At 47.8% G+C, this 21,754-nt stretch overlaps 3 protein-coding genes across 3 annotated transcripts; 2 read left to right on the top strand and 1 right to left on the bottom strand.

The window, feature by feature from the left end:
• Positions 1 to 12,318: 12,318 nt before the first annotated feature.
• BJ212DRAFT_1402281 (uncharacterized protein) lies at positions 12,319 to 13,999 on the bottom strand. The gene is made up of 5 exons (XM_041337352.1): positions 13,663 to 13,999; positions 13,326 to 13,610; positions 13,238 to 13,275; positions 12,865 to 13,186; positions 12,319 to 12,809 (listed from the first exon to the last, which is right to left on the bottom strand). Exons 1-5 carry the CDS (start codon positions 13,972 to 13,974, stop codon positions 12,549 to 12,551), a joined length of 1,218 nt encoding a protein of 405 aa, XP_041185705.1. The 5' UTR covers positions 13,975 to 13,999; the 3' UTR covers positions 12,319 to 12,548.
• Positions 14,000 to 14,099: 100 nt separating this feature from the next.
• BJ212DRAFT_1402272 (uncharacterized protein) lies at positions 14,100 to 15,705 on the top strand. The gene is made up of 6 exons (XM_041337351.1): positions 14,100 to 14,516; positions 14,571 to 14,697; positions 14,751 to 14,817; positions 14,872 to 15,042; positions 15,096 to 15,620; positions 15,678 to 15,705. Exons 1-5 carry the CDS (start codon positions 14,284 to 14,286, stop codon positions 15,347 to 15,349), a joined length of 852 nt encoding a protein of 283 aa, XP_041185704.1. The 5' UTR covers positions 14,100 to 14,283; the 3' UTR covers positions 15,350 to 15,620; positions 15,678 to 15,705.
• A 1,299-nt stretch (positions 15,706 to 17,004) lies between these two features.
• BJ212DRAFT_1305571 (uncharacterized protein) lies at positions 17,005 to 17,820 on the top strand (the record flags this gene model as incomplete). Its single annotated transcript, XM_041333761.1, has 5 exons — positions 17,005 to 17,080; positions 17,368 to 17,447; positions 17,483 to 17,500; positions 17,589 to 17,724; positions 17,777 to 17,820. The coding sequence occupies 5 exons, from the start codon at positions 17,005 to 17,007 to the stop codon at positions 17,818 to 17,820; spliced, it is 354 nt and encodes a 117-aa protein (XP_041185703.1).
• Between the last annotated feature and the right edge of the window lie 3,934 nt (positions 17,821 to 21,754).

Raw genomic sequence — 21,754 nt, 5'->3', positions numbered from 1 at the left:
TCAGCTTGATGTTGCCGAGTCTCGACCGGTGGTGACTGCGAGATATCTCACAGTCGTATTTAGGATACGGACTTCCTGGCCCGGAGCTTGACAGGGCCATATGACCTCGTTCGATAAAGCCTATCGTACTGGGTCAGCAAGTATTAAAGGAATACTACACAGTCTTGAGACTAGCCATTTCTTACATGATTGACCTCCAGAGAAGAGTCGCCATTATTGGCGCCGGGTAAGTATTGCTTTGTTGTGATTCTACGCCAACTGAATATCCGCTCGCAGTGTTGGCGGGTTATCCCAAGCTATTGCTCTCAAAACCAAACTTGGATTTCACGATTTTACAGTGGGTGCATCCATGCAACGAGTGGTATGATCGCTGAGTATTTTAATAGATATATGAGAAAGGGTCTGAAGTCGGTGGGGTTTGGAGGGTACGTTGTTGTCATACACAAACGTTCTCCTGACATTTTTCCACACAGGCCAACACATATCCTGTATGGTCAACGACTGAAACTGCAGAATATCGCTCACCTCGAAGCTTCTTCTAGGGATGCTCGTCGGATGTCCAAATTCATTGGTACAGCTTATCATCAGACCTTTACCCGCACTGGAACAAGTCGCATGGCCTTCAACTGGAGATTCAAGCCTACTGGATTAAGCTCTCAAAGAAATATAATCTATATCCACACATCGCATTCAACACAAATGTGTTATCGGCGGAGTGGGATGATACCAAACAACGGTACACCATCGTCGCAGAAGACGTCTTTTCAGGCAAGAGAATGTCGAGCATAGCCCACGTCGTGATATCCTGCCGTTGGTATTTTGGAGGCCCCAAAGATTCCATACGAGATTCCTGGAGTTCAGAAGTTTCAGGGGACTTCATTTCACTCCGCACAGTGGCCAGGCTCAATAGATCTGCGGAACAAGCGTGTTGCAGTGATTGGAAATGCCTCCTCCGGGTAAGTCACACGATGACTTCTCTGCAGGTAATCGGTGGTGACATACAACAAGAGCACAGTTCGTACCATCTGTATCTGAAGACCCGTCTGTCGAAGTAGTTAACTTCATTCGCACCCCGACCTGGTTCAACACTCGAGTGAGATCCTTCGTACCATGTTCAATGACCCAACAACTGAACAAAACATCAAGCCACATATTCCGTACTCAGACACTGAGAAATGGATATTTGCCAACATCCCTCTGGCAATGCGACTGCACCGAGCTTGGATCATGTTCTGGGTCAGACCAGCTACGTTGCATGGTTTTAGCTTGCTGACGTCTGTTGTAGTTCGATCTTCCCTCTATTGTGCGCCCGAGTGACAGAACTCTCAAGAAACGACGTCAGGTGAGCAGGCTGCGAGAGTCTCGGGGCATTCGTTCCAACGTTTTTTTGTCAGACGATGACGAAATACATCCTCGATAACGCACCGACTAGATACCATAATCATATGACACCTGATTATCGTACGTGCCTGATCAAGGAATTTTCTTTGTGCTCACATGTTCCACAGCTCCAGGTTGCAAGCGGACCGGTTCGTCGGCGGTGGTTGAACTTGAGACATGTTCCTTCTCATTTCATTTCATGCAGTCGCAAACAGTGGTTTCCTGGATGTTCTCCATCGGCCCAACTTGACACTGAACTTCGATGGAATTGCCAACATAGTGGAGAATGGCATCATCACAAAAACTGGTATGTATGGGCCGTCAACGATATCATCACCCTCACATTCGTTTAGGTGAAATGTTGACATTTGATGTCATCGTATACGCGACTGGATTCATCGGCGTAAGTGCTACTTACACTATTCTATAAGATGCCAACTGCAGAAACAGGAGCGATACCCAATGCACGTTCGAGGCTTGAATGGAGCCACTATCCAAGGCTATTATGATGCGCATGGTGGCCCTACCGCATACCTCGGGACCGCAGTTCCTGACATACCAAACTTTTACTTGCTAGCTGGTGAGTTCACAAGGGACATGTTTATCATCGATTTGCTGTCTGACATATTGATTACAGGGCCAAATACCGGAACACCAACATCAACGTTGTTCGTGGAAGAAGTTCAAGTAAATCCAGTGTAATTTTTGCGTGTTTCTACTCAAGTTTGTCACAAGATTGGATATATCCTCCAACTCATAGAGCCAGTCCTCAACGGTTCTGCTTCATCATTCACCGTCAAAGCTTCACCTACAGACGCATATAACGCCAAGGTTCAAGAACAAATCTCCCGTTCGGTGTTCGTGCAGTGTTACTCCTGGGCGCGTACGAACGGCACAGGCAAGGTATTTAATCCATTCCCTTGGGCCGTGACGCTTTGGTGGTGGTGGCTTCGCAAACCGAATTGGGATCATTATGTGGCAGTCGGCGCCGAGAAATGGGTATGGGCAAGGCGAGGAAAGGCTGTTAAGAACATTCTGAAATGCGCTGCAATCTTGACGCTATCGTGGTCATACATCAGCGGCTCTGCTCAGCGGATTTGAGTCCAATGTTCAGGACATGAAGCTAAATACAAATATCATCAATAACATCCATTACAAATGAGATCACTTGTCAAAGCCAATGATCCTGCTCACTGGACGGAGCGTGATCATCACAGGATTTCTGTCATTCACTGCTTCATCAACAGCATCATCCACTGGCATGTCACCGTCTTCATCATCGCTCTCGGAGGCTCCTCTGGCATGCTTCAACCCGAACATGCTCACCACTCGATTAATGTGTACTTCGGATTGCTTGAACGCCGGTGGTACGTGAAGGGAATTAGCACATGCGCGGTTCAAAAATAATGAAAATGTTGAAGATTCATTTAAATCAGTTTCGAGATTTGTCGGCCTCTGAATGGCTTCAAACACACCATCTCGTGGCTATTTCTTACTCGGACTTCCCAAGGTCTGCCAGAGGATTAGTCCCGACTGAAAAGGACGAGCTCTGTACCTGCATTTGGGGGGAGATCGAGCACACACTGCAGTTCTTGAAAGCATAGAGCGTATAGAACGAAGGCAAGTCTTAGCAATTCTACACATTTTGGATGCATGTCGCCAGTAAAGCGGCGAGCCCTCTCGTCTAGGTTTTCTCAAGAACAAATTATTGAAATCCACAGAGTGATAACCACGCTGTTTCTTTGCGCACTTACCGTTCGCGTTTGTAGATTATATTCATCCCCATGCATCAATGCAGCTACTAGCTATTTCACTCTACATGTTATTGTTACAAGATAGTCACCATGCCTATACCAGCCGGCCTCGAGCATTGCTGTCATTTACAGTCAGGAAGCTGTAAGCTTCGTGAAGGTCCTGCTCAGGGAATATTTGGCTATGTCAGAGATCTCTTTGATGCCGTCAAAGCTGCTTCTTCACTGGAGACAACATGAGCAACAGAACACATCGACAATTCGAATGCCCCCCATCAAGCAAACGGGGCTTGCCCACGGGGACCTGTCGTTCGCGTTCATCGAGTTGATCCTGGACTGGTATGTGAAATCATTCTACTATACAACCTCGCACCACTTGACAAAGTCGTGCCCAGCACGTCGAGAGATTAAACAAGAAGGTGGTGCTAGCCAAGCACGAGAAAGAGATTGATGTATGTACTGACGGATCATCTATTATATTGCTGGTCGTATGAGTGGTAGCTGGTCGGTAGACCGTCATGTCAAGCATACAATCGTTTGGTATATCTGTCAAAGACGTCAGCGACGCATAACGATAGCACGTTATCATCACCTACGAATGCAAACCATGAACACCCCCCTCCACCTGTGCACTCGCCGTTCTCATTTCAAACCTGACACGACCCTTCATCACGCCTTCCTGAAGATCCGTAATGCTGCGCATGCCGATGTCCTGAAGACTGTGCTGGACACCAACATATAGGTATGGGATGAACGCCTTGATGCTGCCCTTATCTTGCACATCGCCCGATACGCCCTGTGCAACCTTGACTGCGGATGACTCGGAGAAATAGCGCGTCGTAGCAGCGTTCTCGTGTGGCTCGTTCGAGGACTGGAACGCCTGTTTTGTGGAGCCGTTGACCTGACCTGACGCATTCGATTTACCCTCTTCCATAGCTTCAAGGCTACCCATGCCTCGGTAAGACTTTACTCGCTTCCCATCGTGGTAGAAGTACTCTCCTGGTGCCTCTGTGGTACCCGCAAGAAGCCCTCCCATCATGACACCGCTCGCACCAAGGGCAAGTGCCTTGACAATGTGCCCCACGTTGCCGATACCACCGTCCGCAATCACGGGAACACCAAACTTGGACGCGAACTCAGCAACAGCGAACACAGCCGTGGCCTGTGGGCGACCAGCAGCCATAACCTCTTGGGTGATACAAATGGAACCACTACCCATGCCAACGCGCAGGGCATCTGCCCCTGCGGCAATTAGGTTGGCAGCCTGTTCACGGGTGACAACGTTGCCTGCGATAACCTCGAGTTTTGGGAACGTTTGCTTGATCCACTTAATCATGTCAATCTGAAAAACGGAATTACCCTGAGACGAGTCGAGGATGACGATATCAAGGCCAGCCTCGACGAGGAGCCTGAGGCGGTCTTTGTCGCTAGGTCGCGTGCCGACGGCCGCGGCGGCATACAGTTGCTTGCTATGATCCTTGCTAGCTAGCGGGTAATTTTGGTTTTTGAGAAGGTCAGAACGGGCGAGGAGGGAGGTGAGGCGACCCTGTTCGTCGACGATGGGGAGTTTCCCCTTTTTGGAGGCACGGAGGATTTGGTTGGCTTCTGTCAGTGTAACGCCTTGAGACGCAGTGACAAGAGACGTGGTCATGACCTTATGGAGGGGTGCCTCAGGAGACTCAAACTGCACGTCGCGCGAGGTAACGATACCGACAAGTTTAGCTCCCAAAGATCCAGTTTCTGAAGAGCATAGGCATCAGGTTCAAGGGACGGAGGAGATGGTGTACCTGTGATAGGGATTCCGCAAAATCCAAGACGCGCCTTGATATCGAGCACGTCTGAAACGGTGTGATTGGGAGAGAAGACGATAGGATCCGCGATGAAACCATTCTCGTGCCTTTTCACGGCTTGAACCATGGCTGCTTGAGAAGCGGGGGACTGGTTGTGATGAATGACACCGATACCACCTAGCAGGGCGAGACTAATAGCCATGTTTGTCTCGGTGACAGTGTCCATAGGGCTACTCATGAAAGGAGTCTTGAGAATGACATTCCGAGTTATTCTGGTCTCCGTAATGACATCGGAAGCAGGAAAATCGATCTTTCCAGGAAGCATAAGGAAGTCATTGTATGTGAGACCACCATGGACGCGAGAGTCCATGAGATCCTTGGCTGAGAGGCCATCTAATCGTTCGTAAGTTGCAAGATGAGCAACAGCCTCTAAGGGAGACAGGAGAGCGCCCGCCATTTTTACTTTGGTCGCTAATTCGAGAATTTACCATGTCATCGGTAAATTCCGAAGTACTGTAGAATTAAGGTTCAAGCCACACTTGCCCAGTCTTCGATCCTAAACTTACAAGCCCGCGCTCGACAACATCCTCAAGGCTCAAAAATGGGTGCGTCATCATCGTTTGTATTCACTAGAATGCTCACCGTCTTCAAACAGTCCGCTACGCCGCCGCCGCTCTCGCCACCAATCCCGAAAAAAGTCTGTGTTGCACTTTGATATCGAACCCAACACTCATATAGCTGTTTGGTCTCGTTCAGCCGCCCGTGCTCGGGGCGAGTACCTCCGTACGCACTTCAAGAACATGAGGGAAGTTGCTGCAGCCCTCACAGGTCAGTGTCCAAGTCATGGTGATGGTGATGGGTATAAACCATATGATCGATTCAGGCTTGAAACTTACCAAGGCCTATGCTTACCTATCTGACGTCTCGGACCACAAACAAGTCATCCCTTTCCGTCGATTCGCTGGTGGTGTTGGACGGGCCAGCCAAGCCAAGCAATTTAAGGCAACCCAGGGTGCGTCTCGTGATATCAGACAAGTGGGCGGCGGAAATATGACCTTGGTGATATACTATAGGTCGTTGGCCCGAGAAATCCGTCAAGTTCATCACTCGCCTCCTTAAAAACGCAGAGTCGAATGCAGACGCAAAGAGCCTAGAGCTCGAGGACCTTTACATCAAGAACATCGGCGTCCAGCAAGCACCCGTACGTATATCTCACTCTAAATTCCAGTTGATATAGTAATCTTGTTGACACCTCATAGAAAACTCGCCGCCGCACGTACCGTGCACACGGTCGTATCAACCCTTACCAGGGCCACCCATGCCACGTCGAGATCATTCTGGGTGTTTCAGCTGAGGAGGTCGAGCGGAGCAAGGATAAGGACGCTGTTGGCGTATCATCCTTGTCGTCGTTGAACCGGAGACAGGTTGCCAGAAGGAGAATCGAGGCTGCGCGCGCTTAATGTCATTATCCCACATATTCGACACGGCTGGTGATGCGACGATATGCGACAGCACAAGGGCCATGTTTTGTATGCACCTATGCATATGTTATGACACTACACAATCTCATCCGAATCGCATTCAAAACTGATATATTGAGCAAATGAACAAGTGTGTGAGCAACTACAGCGCGATAACAGGAAAGGTAATGAGTGGACGTGTTTATACGTATACGTGGTCAACGAAAGCAAGCGAAGCAAATGAATGTGTGGACTGAAAATTATAAGCCAGTTAATAAAACGTTGGAACGAAAAGCAACAAAGCATCGACAATAAAAATGTACATGGTGAACGAAAGCAGACTAATGTGTACAGACTGAATCATAAGCCAGCCAATAAAAGATCGAGAGCAATGGTAAAGCGTCCACAAGAAAAACGAATATTGTTGTTACACATAGACACTGCATTTCCGGTTTATCTTCTTCCCTAGACGCCGACTTGAGAGGGTCGTGGGTTCATGAACGTCTAGAGCAGGATACAGAATCATACCTTTTGTCATAGAATATGTCCTCCCATTCCGCTTCCGGGCGACTGAGGTAAGAGCAGATGACCTCCTCTATCCATTGGCAGACGTAATCCACACGCTGGATGTAATAGGGGGCATGGCATCTCTCCATATCTGTCACAACGTCAGTACTGACCAAGAGGCATACGAGCAAAAAACATACCTCTGATAGCTCGCGTGAGAGGGCGGTAACGCCTTAGGTTGATGAGCTTATGTCCCGGCGCATTTGGGTGGTCTACGCGTTCCTCGTTGCCACACTGGCGCTTCACGTCGCCTACAAAAAGAACTGCATGAAGGTATCGTTAGAGGCAGGGGTCAAGTCATCAGTGTCTTTAAATGTACCAAGGGTTGGGAGAGTGGGTCCATCACCACTTTGGATCGCGTCCTTGTAGGCCTTCATGCGGTTTGTGTAGCTGAAAAAGAGACGCAGAGCGAGTAGAATCTCTTCATGCCTCACACCGAGGTTCTGCGAAGTAACGTGAGTGAGAAGACAATATCATAATCTTAGGTGCATACCGACAAAGAGCCAACCAAACTCTGTCTGTCGCACGCGGAAAACAATGCCCATGAACCAGCGTAGTTTCTGATGATGTGGCATTCCTGCAAGTAAAAGGACGCGTCAGGGGAGGCCATGATTATATGACGAAAAACTGACCCGTGCCCACTCCAAGATAAACTGAACCTTCTCGATACGATCCTCCATCGACTGCGCAGACACGATGACGTCCAGTGCCCAAAGGTGAAGGGCCTTCTCAAAGGAAGCATAAGTGGTCACCTTCGTGCCAGCGTCATTGGAAATGCCATAAGTGGATTTTCCGGTTGCCTCCTCCACCCAAAAGCGCGCAGCATCCTCGGGCTGGAAGTCCTGGTACTTCTCCCACAAGATGACGGTGAGTTGATGGGCCAGGAGTTCCATTCCTTGAGGAGAATCGAAGTTGGACAACTTGATCTTTGCAAACTCCCCCTTAACCATTGCCTTCTTATCGCGAGGTTCCCATAAGCTACGGAACTCTTCAGCTGGCGAAGAGCCTTGAATGAGTTGAACCGTCTTCTCGAGGCGACGTCCGTTGTATTCGTTAGCGCACGCGGCGTTGTGCAATGTGTCGATAAGTTTCGAGGAGACATTGCGGGGGAGATCTCGAGAGAGATCAGAGAATACGAATTGCAGGAGAGGCGCGAAGACCTCTTGATCTTCCGAGTGGCGCCAATGAAGATCGACCCACTGGTTAAGCAAGCGAGCTACACGCATCTTGACGTGCATGGACTGAATAGGAGCTTGGTCGGGAGACGAGCAACTAAACAAATTCTCCTTGTATCGCTCTATGAAAGCCTCGAGAACGAGTGTTGGAGTCGAGAAGTAGCGGAAGCAGAGGAAGAAGACATCTGGGAGCTCCAGGTCATCATCGGAGACTGCAGATGTTAGATACCGGACAAGGCCCTTCAACGAGGCAAGCTGAAGAACACCGTTCCTGTCCAGGAAGAGGTCCGTACTATCATCTGGGTGAGGGAAGGAATTCTCCAGCTTGCTGTCAAATAACTCGGGAAAGAGGGCAATCGAGTCCCTGATACTCGCAGTCGCGCGAGCATGCCCTGCGCGAGTCGCGAGCTTCTCGACAGATACCACTTTGTCCGCCTTCAAAAATGGCTGCGAGATCTTGCGGCGCAAGCTGAATGAAAGTGGCCCAAGGATAGCGGCCAGTCCCCGTTTCGTGCGTTTGACCGCTGGGGGCTTGACAAGAGAACCCATTTCATCCACCTCTTCAACACATGTCCTGTCCGTCGATGATCTTTCACTGGTCTGGTGAGTATCCCCTGACAGTAAAGAATTTCGGCGAGCTCCATAGAACTGGTCGCCATCAGCTTCCGCTTCTTCCGCTTTTACCCCATCTACCTCCCCCGCTTCAACGTCCTCTTCACATTCTTCGGGAGTATCAGGAAGGGGCTTTAGTTGACGCATCTCGCGCTCGGCAACTTGCATGAGCCTTTTCAGGCTAGACATGACAGCACCTAAACATCCAAGAGTCTTCCAAGTAAATTGCCTCCTGCAACCTAGTTCGAAGTCCTTGTTGTCAAGGAGCTGGACATGACTCATGAAGAGCAGCTTGTAGTGCTGGACTCCGCACTCCGCGTTCCTGTAGCCTGAAGCGTTTAGAACGTCCCGTGGGAGCCGCGACATTGACCGTAAAATCGTAGTCAAGCTGCGAAAAAAGGTCGGCGACAAAGAACGGATTGATTCGATGTCCTGTGCGTCTGCGGCTTCGCGGAGAAGTCTGGCAGAACCGAGGATCATTTGGAACGTTCCTTCGATGTCGAACTGTGGGGCATTGGGGGAAGATATGCAGGTCGACGAAACAGCGAGGTTGTCATTGGTAGTACTATCCGACTTCTGCGTAGGAAATTCTCCAGGGCCAAGTACGATGACTTGGGATTCTGGTTCTAGTGCGAACCGAGGAGCTGCTTTTCGTTTGATAGTGCGAGGCTTCGAGGGGCTTGGGGTTACTGTGTTGTTCATTGAGATGATACAGGTATCAATGCCAATAATATGCGAGAGCAAGTGGTTTCAGATAGCATCAGGTTTTTATAGTGAGGCTCTAGATTGCCACCCATTGTTTAGCTGTGGACGTTGTGAACTTTAGTTTTGATCCACAAGTCAGTTTTGGTATGAGGAAGTATGTCCACACTTGAGGACAGTGCAACAACTTGTATCCACAGTCAAAGCCACGAAACTTCTTCATTGAGGCACATTTTTATATTCTGCGAAGGGAGATTATAGGTCTTAAGCCTGAACTTTCATGCAGAGATCCTTTGAACATGGTAATATCAGACACCACGCTTTCATTCTAAGTAAGGCGTACCAGTATCAACTTCAGAGTGACCTACTAGTAGTCACTAGCAAGATCTGAGGTCATCATTTAGGTGCATAACGCACCGAGTCCTATGCAATTTTAAAGTTAGTCACCGGTTGCACGAGCCCACCATTGCGTGCTATACTTGTAGCCTACGTAAGTTGTATTTGATGATGATGGGTTGAATGGCGCAATTGAATGTGATTGCAAGCACCCTAGTAGTAGCAATGTTAATAAAGCGCTTAAAGGTCCAAGTTGGCAACCGGTTGTATTATAATCACATGCCGGTTACCTGTCACCGAGGGAACTGACCGAGCGCCCATAGAAAAGCGTCGTATATGTAGTCTCGGGATTCTCTTACCGGTGCAGAGTCACCCTCAGCACTCATCGCATTAGTTTGCTTGCCCAGGCCACAGACCTTTGTTCTTCACGCTTACACCCGCTTCACATTCTCATACCAGGCTCACTGTGTTGCTTTGTATATATCTCAAAGCGAACCGAGTATACCAGGAGCATTCAAGATATAATCCAGGCAGAATGATTACAACTGCATTGACCAAACTTCTGGGCATCCGTGTGTAAGTTAATGTACGTTTGCTGTTCGGAAGGCATATTTACGACTTGTTCCACTGTCGATAGCCCAGTAGTACAAGGGGGTATGCAATGGTAAACGTCATTCGTGCCGGTGAAGTTCTGTTAAGAATGATCTGATTGCTGTGCGTAGGGTCGGAAAACCTCCACTTCCTGCTGCCGTGTCGAATGCGGGAGGTCTTGGTGTGCAATACTGTTCGCTTCCCAGCCGCATCCGCTAAATTTGTTGCAGGGTTAATCACTGCACTTACCCAGCCGGATCCCGAAGCGTTGCGCACTGTGATTCGTGAAACACGCGCAGCAACTGACAAGCCCTTTGGCGTAAACCTGACGATTCTACCCTCGATTAACCCACCAGACTACGAAGGTTTCGCGCGTGTAGCTGTAGAAGAGGGCGTCAAGATATTTGAAACAGCAGGGAACAATCGTGTGTAGTCTCATGTTCCCATCAGTCACAATGATTTTGACACAACTCATAGCGGGAAAGCTCATCGAGTTCTTCAAGTCGCATGGGTGTGTTGTGATACACAAGTGCACTACGATTCGACACGCCAAGGTTCGCTCCCCGTTTAATCAGACTACGCTGTATATTTCATGGCTAAAGCGGGCATGCAGTCCGCAGAACGACTGGGCGTTGATGTTGTGAGTATAGACGGTTTCGAATGTGAGTCTTTCGTCTATCTGTTTGAATTTGATCGCGACACCTAACGACATGGTTAGGTGCTGGTCACCCTGGGGAGGAGGACATCGGTGGCCTTGTTCTGGTGCGTTTTATCACCGGCCATGTCTATCATTACACAGTAACAATTCGCAGCTTGCAAGAGCTGCGCAAGAACTCAAAATACCTTACATTGCGTCGGGCGGAATTGGAGATAGCCGTGGATTGGCTGCTTGTCTCGCACTTGGTGCCGCAGTGAGTATTGTACCTCCCCCATCATAATGTTATTGATCACCTGCACGTACAGGGAGTGAACATGGGCACACGATTCATGTGCACGGTTGAGAGGTACGGTAGTAACACTGCAACTCCATACCCTTCTCACTTGTGCTGTTCAGCCCTATCCACCAAAATATCAAAGAGAAGATTGTCGCCTCCACCGAATATGATACCACCCACATATTCCGTACTTTGAACAACACCTCACGTGTTTTCAAGAATGCAGTCTCACAGCAAGTCGTCGCCATCGAGCGGCGGCCAGGTGGGGCGAAGTTTGAAGACGTCCGCGACCTTGTTGCTGGCGCACGAGGCAGAATTGTATTCGAGAACGGTGATCCTGACTATGGGATCTGGACTGCAGGTCTTGTACTTGGCTTAATCAAGGACATCCCGACGTGCGAAGAGCTCTTGTCGCGTATAGAGAGGGAGACAGAAGAGATTATCGGTGGGATGGCCAAGCTGGTCCAGGCGAAGGCTAAGTTGTAATGTTGTATACCTGGTTATTGTGATATTACCTTGCTGTTCATTTTTTGTAAGTACGTGATGAGTAGGCAACCATGGTACCAGTCATTAAAGCGTCTTGACTCTTGACAAATTTGTCAACCTTTGTGGAATTGCGGGCGACGCTACTGCACCGGCCCTTGTCATGGGAGGCAGCGCCACTGACGACGTGGGAACAGGTGTACCGCGGTTCCGTGCGCAGTGGGGCATGGCACTAAAAACAAAGTCAGCCCTTATAAGCCGGGCCCGCTTGCAAAGTTGTGATATGGATTTCCAATTCCAGCATTCACCGACTCCAAGCGCAAGCTTTCATACAAGATTAGAATAAGACCCACCTAGTTCCTTTCTGATAATACATATACAATTCTTACTTAGATTCAAAGCAACCCCCTTATTCTAGACTCCGAGGTCACAATGACCTCCCCTGCGTGAGTCTTGAGGGTGCAGCAGGTAACATGGATGACAGGGTGCATTTGCATTGCAATGTCACGGAGATGTGCCATTCCTGAACGCACGGGGCTCGCTCGTGGTTCGCAACCTTACTTGCCAAGTATAATAGTTCTGTTAAAATACGTCGAGAATGACAGTGAAGAGTGACACCTATTATACAATCATGTAGGAACAACCAACCATCTGACAGGTAGATCTTGGCCAGGACTTCATCCCATATCCTTGGCCCAGAGTGTTTTGCATTGAACCTTGAGACTCACATGGTATCTAATACTGTACGCATCGCACGAGGCCTGTTTTAATCAGGAGGACGAGGTATAGCTGAAACACGCCTGACTATAAAGCCTATGCGCCGCCGCCAGTGTGCGGTTCCATAATACATGTTTTCCAGAAGGCCGTCCTCCACGGAGATGATACGGGAACGCAGTTTCCATGTGCTAAGTTTTTGACGAATCGAATCAAATCGCCTGGCTACCGCATCCATGGTAGGTCTCCTGCTGGGATCATCCTGCACCATGTCATCAACGAGAGGTTTCAAGAACCCAAGCCCCGATCTGGCCTTGGTTAGGGCCATAAGCAACAAATCCAAGGTATTGATATCTGTAGGTACTCACATACAAGAACTGTTCTCTGATGACGTTTCCGAGATAATAGATGTCGGTGGGGAAAGGATTCATTGGAACGTTGATATTCTTCTGAAATTCTGGCACTGATTTGTCGCCCCCAAATATCGGGTACTCCAGTGGGTTTTTCTCGGTGGCATCGTACTGGCGTGATAAGCCGAAATCAATTAGGTAGTATTTTGGCGGCCGCTGAGTGCGAGTGAGATGGTTCGCATAGCCACTGAAGTCACGCTTCATGTGAGGCTGAGCAGGGTGATACGATTCAGGGTAGAGATCTTTTGCATCCATCATGATATTTCTCGACATGCAGTCGCTGGTAATGTGATAAGTTGAGCACATAAGACAATAGTGTAGCATTACCTACCGGTGCGCTATGTGATTAGTGTGCATGAACAACAAGCCCTGCGATGTATTACAGGGACAACATCACATTCAGGAGCAATTTTACTCACTTCAAATAACTGTCTAAGGCATTCCACCACCTCGCCGACGGTGTCGAATCGCGGCATCGTAAAATCAAGCAACAGAGGCATTACGATTATTTGTTTCTCTTCTTCGTTCGGCACTGATAATACATCGAGAAATGGAACGCAGTGATTCTTGGGATCGGAGGCAAGGTGCTCCATCATAAAATATTGCCCGATATCTACCTCGTGAGGGTGTACCGATTTGTCAACAACTTTGAGCGAAATGTACAAGTCATCAGACATGCGAGTCGCGTCAATGATCTGAGGAAACTGTGGCATTGTAAGTCACTTGGTGATGCAGTCAAACTCTTGTTCGCCTCACTGGGGAAATGTGACCATCTTCACAAGTAAATGGGTGGCGCTGTGAACTCTCCCATGATGGTACCCATTCCGGTGCGTATCGAGGACGAAGTAAGTACCCATGAGCCTTTAGCCATTGATACTGTTGACACCACCAGACTTCGTATACAGATAAAGCTCCTGGTCTCTGTTCGCGTTCCGCTCCAAAAGCTTCGAACTCTCTTTGAGCTCTGAGAGCCTTGCGTCTCTCAAGTTCTGCAGTCTCTGCAGCCTTCCGTTCTGCCTTCGTCTTGGCTTTCGGACTCCTGCCCTTCAAAGTCACAGTGTTGCCCATGCAGGTTGGGGTGCAAATCGAGTACAAATCAGTATGTAGAGTACTTCCGACTCGATTTGGAGGCATAAACAAACGTACACATGGACCATCTCGACTATTTAGTATGTAAGTACTTTGTAGTATGTGTGCAACACCCATCTCACAATTACAATCGGCCCCCAGAAACCGTTCATTCTGACTCGTCGAGGCTATGCACGATGTGATTTATTTTCAGCATTAAATATCCATGGACAAGTAACTTGACACACAAGTACTTAAACGTACTCGACTGTGGGATTGGTGTTTATTAGCATCACCCAGAACTTAATCATGCCTTCTGAGCCAGATCATCGAACCCTCCTCATTCCTGTAAATCTTGGGACACCTGCTCAGTATGACCGATCCATCTTCCCTCTCATGAGATTGAAGGATCAAAGCGGTCTCGCGCAAGCTGATCTAGTCCTTGAAGCCACGCTGGACGAGGTATTCAAGATACGCGAGATGGCCGCTGATAAGACGCATGTCCAAGACCTAGTTGCTGCGACGAAGCTCGCTTACGACAAGTTTGTCTCTTTGCGCACTTGATAATATTAAAATTTTGATCTGTTATATTTCAGACTGGTTCTTGAGCGGGATAGGCTAGAACAACAAAAGAAATCAATTAACCCGGTGAAATTATTCTCAGCATATCGTTCTACTCGGTTGCTTGTAGAAGCAGGGAAAAAGTTGTACACGAACACTAGGGTAATATTGACCTGCTCTGGATGTTTAATTCGACGTCTGATGCACTTCTGCAGACCACATCGGAGAGGATGCGAAGGCAATTACTTTCTGTTGCATCGAAAAACGTTGAGCGTGTAGAGTGTCTGCAATTTATCGCTCGTTCTGCTGGATCATCCGAGCTCAATGTTTACCCAGATGATAACTTGCCGTCTGATGCTTGCATTAGCGGGATCGCTGTTTCACTGGATGAGCCACTGGATGAGCCCACAGCTTCATATTTCACCGAAGCTGCGAATTTCATTGCATCCCGAGTGGACCTGCTTTCCGAAGAAAATCCATTTGCCGATGATTTTCAAGTAGAAGACTGTAAGAACATCGTGTCTGCCTGCTGTCTCCGTACTTACATGCATGATCATAAGCTGGAGCTAGCGCGGGAACTGAACCCAGTTCGACTGCAGATTCGGCAACCAATGATGATGGAGTTGCGTCGCCGAGTAGTCCCCGCCTTTCCGAAACATCTCCGCCGGGATCTGGTAACAACTATTTTATTTTCAATAATAGTTATGTTGCCTCAAGATCTGTCATAAGCACACCAACTTTGAACCATGGTGGGTCGCATAACCAAGGGTTGTGTTCGTACTCTCCCCATTTATCTTGTGTCGTTGTCATCTAACCAATTACTTCAGCTGCTCTTCGCTAACATTGTCGGTGTTCGAGCTCTGTCTATGAACCATGGCATCACATGCCCAATCGTTCTGATCACTTTCCCATGCTGTTTATTGTAAGCCCTGCAACTTAAATATTTTTACAAGTCCATTAAGCCAATACAATTGTTGTGAAGGAGGTAGTGCAGTACGTGGAAATAATAACGCTCACCAAAAGTTCTTTATGTAAATTTTCCAAACGGGTGGATTTATTTATGCCGTGGTGTGATCGCGTTCCGAGTATGTACGTCTATTACATGTAACACAGTGCTGTGCATGACATGAGGCTACCTGTAGATCACGTCTATTTGCGCCAATGGACTGCTCACTGCACTTTCGTGCTCCGCGATAATCAAAATTTAAATATTGCTCAAAAATGATTGATTTTTGACGAAGTCTGGTCTATCTAGCACATGTATATTGTACATAGTATACAACGTACGAGGTTTTTCATGTTCAATTGAGCGTCGGGGGGCGATTCGTGTCGCGCAGTCAGAGAATACTGTTATCTTTGGACTCCGCGCGAATTAGCTTAGCGTGCACTTCTGTCTTTCAAATGTCAGTTTCACCTCCGCGTTGGAGGTAAATATCACTTGTGCCACTACTGATATATCGATAATTGTTGTCTGTTTCACTAGCCAAGTGACCTCTCCATTTGCGAGCGCTTAGAATGCTATGTATTAAGACAAGGGGACTTACAGCTGCAAATGGCGGCAACCTGCGATGGGAAAAAAGGTACTAACGTTCCATATTTGACCTCAAGTTTGGATGTCCTGACTAAGTTCGAGGCTGAATATTAATATCGAACAAACATATGCGTATGCATGATAATTGATATATATAATTAGTCTGAATTAGTGGCAGGAATTGAATTATTAGCGATGCCACCCAAGCTGGCAATGGACTTTCGGATACACATAACACCATGGCATCGCGATGCCGTCAGTAGTGCGTTTTAAGTTACCCTTGACCCACTGGTTCTTTTATGCAAAAAGATGCAATTGTACTCTGGGTTTGATGCGACCAGACACCGCGCGTAATAGGTACAGCCCTGTGAGGGGCATCGTCCTCAGGCGCCCCATGTTCTTACTCACCACCACAATGTTTACAGCACCGTGACGACCCCTCCGCAAGCGACGACACGTTTATGTTACGGGCAGTATATCAAACGCTGGGATCCTGCCAAATAATCCAGTGAAGGAGCTAGACAAGTTCGGTGTTCTGCAACTATGCCGCAATACTGGTTACATAACATTAATGATTAGATTCGACTCGTCGGAGGCGACCATCGCGGTCATTGCCTTAACGGTCCTGGTCGGCAACGATACATGATTAGATTTCGAGTTGGCTTTTGTGGACCCTTGTGACTTTGTAGGTGCTATAATATCTTTCCACTGCCTTAGAACTGTCATCGCAATCGTTTCTTGTAAGTTGTTACGATGACTGTCTATGGGTGTTGTTGTTCTTCAATACCACGAGCGAAATTCGAGGCGAAACATGGTTTGCCCGGACCAGCCTTGCAAAAGTATAAATATGAGACTAGTCAGAGGTGAGTAGTACCCATCAACATACTCTTAATAATTCACCAAATAGCCAGACCATGATGAGATCATACCGCTACATCATGTCTTCCTTCTGGAAGTACTTTGTTACTTCACCAGCTTCAGAACAGGGTGGCCCGGTGTTACCAGAAACTCTGGGTAGGTGCTACGTCGCCGATGTCACTGAGGGCTAACTTAGTCCCGGACACCAGCTACTGCCCAAACCGGCGTTGAACCCAGCTCTGAGTCATCTAGTGAAAACTCATCATCTGGAGGACCCATGTCGCTTCGGTTCGATTCAACAATGACGAGTGTCAGTGGTAGTAACTCGTACTATTCCGAGGCTTCAACCGGTACAGATGGTCCCGCGACCCAAACCAGGTCAAATGCTTCTACAGGCATGTGCATGATGTTCTTACCTACAGTTCAACACTGACGCCACACAGCACCACCCCCGACTCAGAATACTGGTCCACATGCACCACTGGGTGAAGACATAGACCGCGTTTTTTTTCAATTCCAACTCGTATGTTGGGTCACCAACGATAAATATTGACTCAGACGATGCGACTGGAGCAAGTGAGCGACACAATTCTGAACTCGTTGCTGTTGTATACTGATCAGTCCTCTAGCAAACAACACTCCCGATGGCACGTTCCGACCATAGCGACCACCGTCTGCGAGGGCTTATTCCCCTCAAATGACTCGCGCCCGAAGGCGTAAGGGTGTTACATATTGCGGCCCCGGCACAGGAGTGGATAACCTCACCGTTAACATCCGGTCTGCGCGTGCTTCTGGTACTAGTGAGTCCACTTGTTGATGTGATATGAACTCTGTATTGATTGGATTATTCAGTTAATACAGTCGTTCCTAGTCGCACGAACCTACTGAGTGACTGAAGATATCAGCCTGGAGAGTGTACATAAATTACAAGTGGCTGGAAGTGTCTTAGCGAACGCATGTTAGCAGTTCTGCATGAGAGATTGAATACGGGTCTGTCTTAAAGGTGGTTCTTAGAATGCGATGGAGCTTGTTTAACACGAATGCAGAGTCCTTCAAACTCATTGGCAGCTGAAGAAGGCGAGAAAAGGTAACTCACAACGACCGAAGATAAATTACTTTTCCATTGCTCGGCTCATTGTTGAACATGGTGCTTCAAGCTAAATATTGACTCCGCATAGACGTGTTCCCATGAATAAGTTTGAAGATCGCTCGGTTGCTTCAGATCCTTCCATTATAATCGTGAAGAATGGACGAAGCCAACCTAACCGCTTTGTTAGATTTGACCTAGCGAGCAAGCTGAAAAACATGGTTCATAATGATCGGCAAACATATTGAAGACCAGTTTAACAGGTTGTCGTCGTATTGTTCCCGATTGCCAAACTTCGTCGTGAAGAAATAGGAGACGAGACATCCAGTTTCTACTTCGCATAAGTATGATGTGTCTCGTAGACCATGGCACCTCAAAGACGGAGGACAAATTTACTCAAGTAGCTACAAGTTGCGGGAATTCCATGCCTAAAGATAGAGATCGTTCAATCGATAGGCATCGAGAACATTAATAGACTCACCACATCTCGTATAGAATCCGCTGCGCAGAGCCGCTGATATATGACTGCAACAGCATCAAGATTGCAGTGCATTTCATAATATTCTTAACAGCCTTTCTTCGCCTTGCCCACGTCCATTTCTCAGCGCCGACTGCCGTATAATGATCCCAGTTTGGTCTACGAAGTAACCACCACAAAACTGTCGTAGGCCAAGGAAACGGATTGAATGTCTTGCCTGTACCGTTCGTACGCGCCCAAGAGAAACAGTGTACGTGCACCGAGCGAGAGAGCTGTTCTTGTAGCTTGTCGTTATATGTATCTGTGGATGTAGCTTTAATGGTAAAAGATGAGGCAGAACCGGTAAGGACAGGCTCTATGAGTTGAAGGATGTATGCAACCTTACGACAAGCTTGAGTAGAAAGATATAAAAAATCAAGGTGCACTTACTTGCATTTCCACAACAAATATCCCTGATGTTCCGAGTTGTGGTCCTGTATTTGGTCCTGTGATTATTACCTCAGGCAACAGCTGTTAACGACATGCTCCCCTCTGAACTCACCATTTATCAAGTAAAAGTTTGGTGTGTCTGGAATTGCAGTCCCGATGTATGCGGTAGGGCCACCATGCTCATCATAATAGCCTTGGACAGTGTGTCCATTCAAGCCTCGAACGTGCATCGGGTACCGCTCCTGTTTCTGCAGTTTGCATCGAATGGAATGTTGGATCATGTATAGCAACTCACGCCAATGAATCCGGTTGCATATACAATGACATCAAATGGTAACATTTCGCCTAAACTGATGTGAGGAAATTGATGATACCATTGACGACTCTCACACACCAGTTTTTGTGACAATGCCATTCTCCACTATCTCGGCGATTCCGTCGAAGTTCAGTTTCACGTTAGAGCGATAGAGACTTTTCAGGAAACCACTGTCCGCGACTGATATAATGAAATAAGAAAGAAAATAACGAATGAGTCTGACTACTGTTGACGAACCAGTCCGCTTACAACCTGGAGCTGTGGAACATGTAAGCACAAACAAAACTCCTTGATCAGACGCGTACGATGATCAGAAATCATACGAGAATGGTATCTGTCCGGTGTGTTATCGAGGATGTATTTCGTCATCGCCTGAGTAGAAACGTTAGATCGAATACACGGTCTCGAGACCCCTGCTCACGTCACGTTGTTTCTGGAGATCCTCATCACCCATGGGTGAGTGAAAGGGATTAACGTACTGTGACAAATGTCAACAGGCTAAAATTCTGTGATGCAGAAGGCCTGACCCAGAATGCGATCCAAGCTCGGTACAGTCGCATCACCAGGGGGATGCTAGCAAATATCCATTTCGCAGTGTCGGAGTACGGAATATGTGGCTTAGACGTTTTGTTCAGTTGTTGAACCGTTGAACATAACATAAAGAATCTCACTCGAGTGTTGAACCAGGTCGGGGTGCGGATGAAGTTTACTACTTCGACAGATGGATCTTCAGATATAGCTGGCACGAATTGTGCTCTTGTCGCATATCTGGATCACCATATAATGGATACGCAGAAGTCATGTAACTCACCCGGAAGAGGCATTTCCAATCACTGCAACACACTTATTTTGCAGATCTATTGAACTTGGCCACCGTGCGGAGTGAAACGAAACCCCCTGAAACTTCCGAACTCCAGGGATCTCGTATGGCATCTTTGGTGCCTCCAAAACGCCAAGTGCAGATATTACAGCGTGGGCTACACTCGTCGTCCTCTTGCCTGAAAAGACATCTTCTGCGGCGATGGCGTATTGTTGTTTAGCATCCTCCCACTCGGCAGATAACACTTTTGTGTTGAACGCGATATGTGAATATAGATTATATTTCTTCGAGAGCTTAATCCAGTAGGCTTGAATCTCCGGCTGAAGGTCATGAGACTTGTTCCAGTATGGGTAGAGATCTGTTGATAAGCTGTACCAATGAATTTCGACATCCGACGAACATCCCTAAAACAAGCTTTGAGGTGAGGGATGTGCTGCAGCTTCAGTCGTTGACAATATATACAGGATATGTGTTGGCCTGTGCAAACAAATGTCAGCGGAACGTTTGGTACATATCACATGAGAACGACGTACCCTCCATACTCCACCGACTTCAGACCCTTTCTCATATATCTATTGAACTACTCAGCGAGCACACCACTCGTTGCATGGATGCACCCACTGTGAAATTGTGAAAATTAAGCTTGGTCTTGAGTGCAATAGCTTGGGTTAACCCGGCAACACTAGGCGCGCGGTCCAATGTTCAGTTGGTATAGAATCAAGTCAGAAGCAATACTTACCCGGTGCCAATGATGGCAACTCTCCGCTGAATCTCACTCATGTTAAAAATGATGACTCTCAAGCCTCTGAATATTCCTTTAATACTCTCTCACCTGGGTATACCGGTTAGCTAGGCAACACCGAACGAGGTCATCTGGTTTATCAAGCCTTATCGAGGAAGTTGCTTGTCCTAAGTGGGAGATACCTTGTGCCTCGGACTCTGGTGCCCTTACATAACTGCGGGCTTATCGCCAGAAAGTTATGTGGGGTTTAAATCCCGCCCGATGTGTTGTAGGGCGGCGTTCGAGCGGAGTTGCAATATTGATGTGCCACCCCGCCTCCCGAGCTCTATTCCTCCCGCCCTCCCATCCGCCACCTGTTTATGTACCCACCGCATATCATTACTTTTTTCTAATATTTCAGTAGACAGTACCTGGATCCGCTGTATCCTCCTACTTTCCAACACCTCCCGCTAACTTCTTGTGCTTGTTGTTACATGCTGTCCTCTCACCCGCATTAAGGGCTCTTATAACTAATGGAACTATTGAACGCCCCCTCTCGCGTGCTCTCGTACCGTCTTATATGAGCCCTCCCGCAACACCTTGTGCGGCTGCCTGATCTACACTCTTGCACGCCCATGTCTCGACTATCCAGTTGTGCCCCGACACCTCCCGCCTACTCATGTGAGTTCATGGTGCCCCGCTCCCGTCTCTATCATGGCATTCATGGTTTAAATTAGTTCATGCATGGAGCAATTCAAATTTGATTTATTTGTGGATTTCTTCATACAAATGTGACTTGAGCAGACAAAATTCAAGAATCCATTGATACGATATAACCATACCAACACACCGCCCACCCATGATGAGCACGCGCTGTTTTGGGATCATCACCATCGAGCAGCGTTTAAACTCCGTCCGAAGCCACTTGCAGGGTCATGGACTTTGGCCTCGCAGTCTACGTAGATTAGCCCAGCGGCTA

This window comes from Suillus subaureus, assembly GCF_016647635.1.
Source record: "Suillus subaureus strain MN1 chromosome Unknown BJ212scaffold_149, whole genome shotgun sequence".
Lineage (NCBI taxonomy): Eukaryota > Fungi > Basidiomycota > Agaricomycetes > Boletales > Suillaceae > Suillus > Suillus subaureus.
Note: the sequence above shows the minus strand (reverse complement) of the source record. Positions and strands in the feature narration are given on the sequence as shown.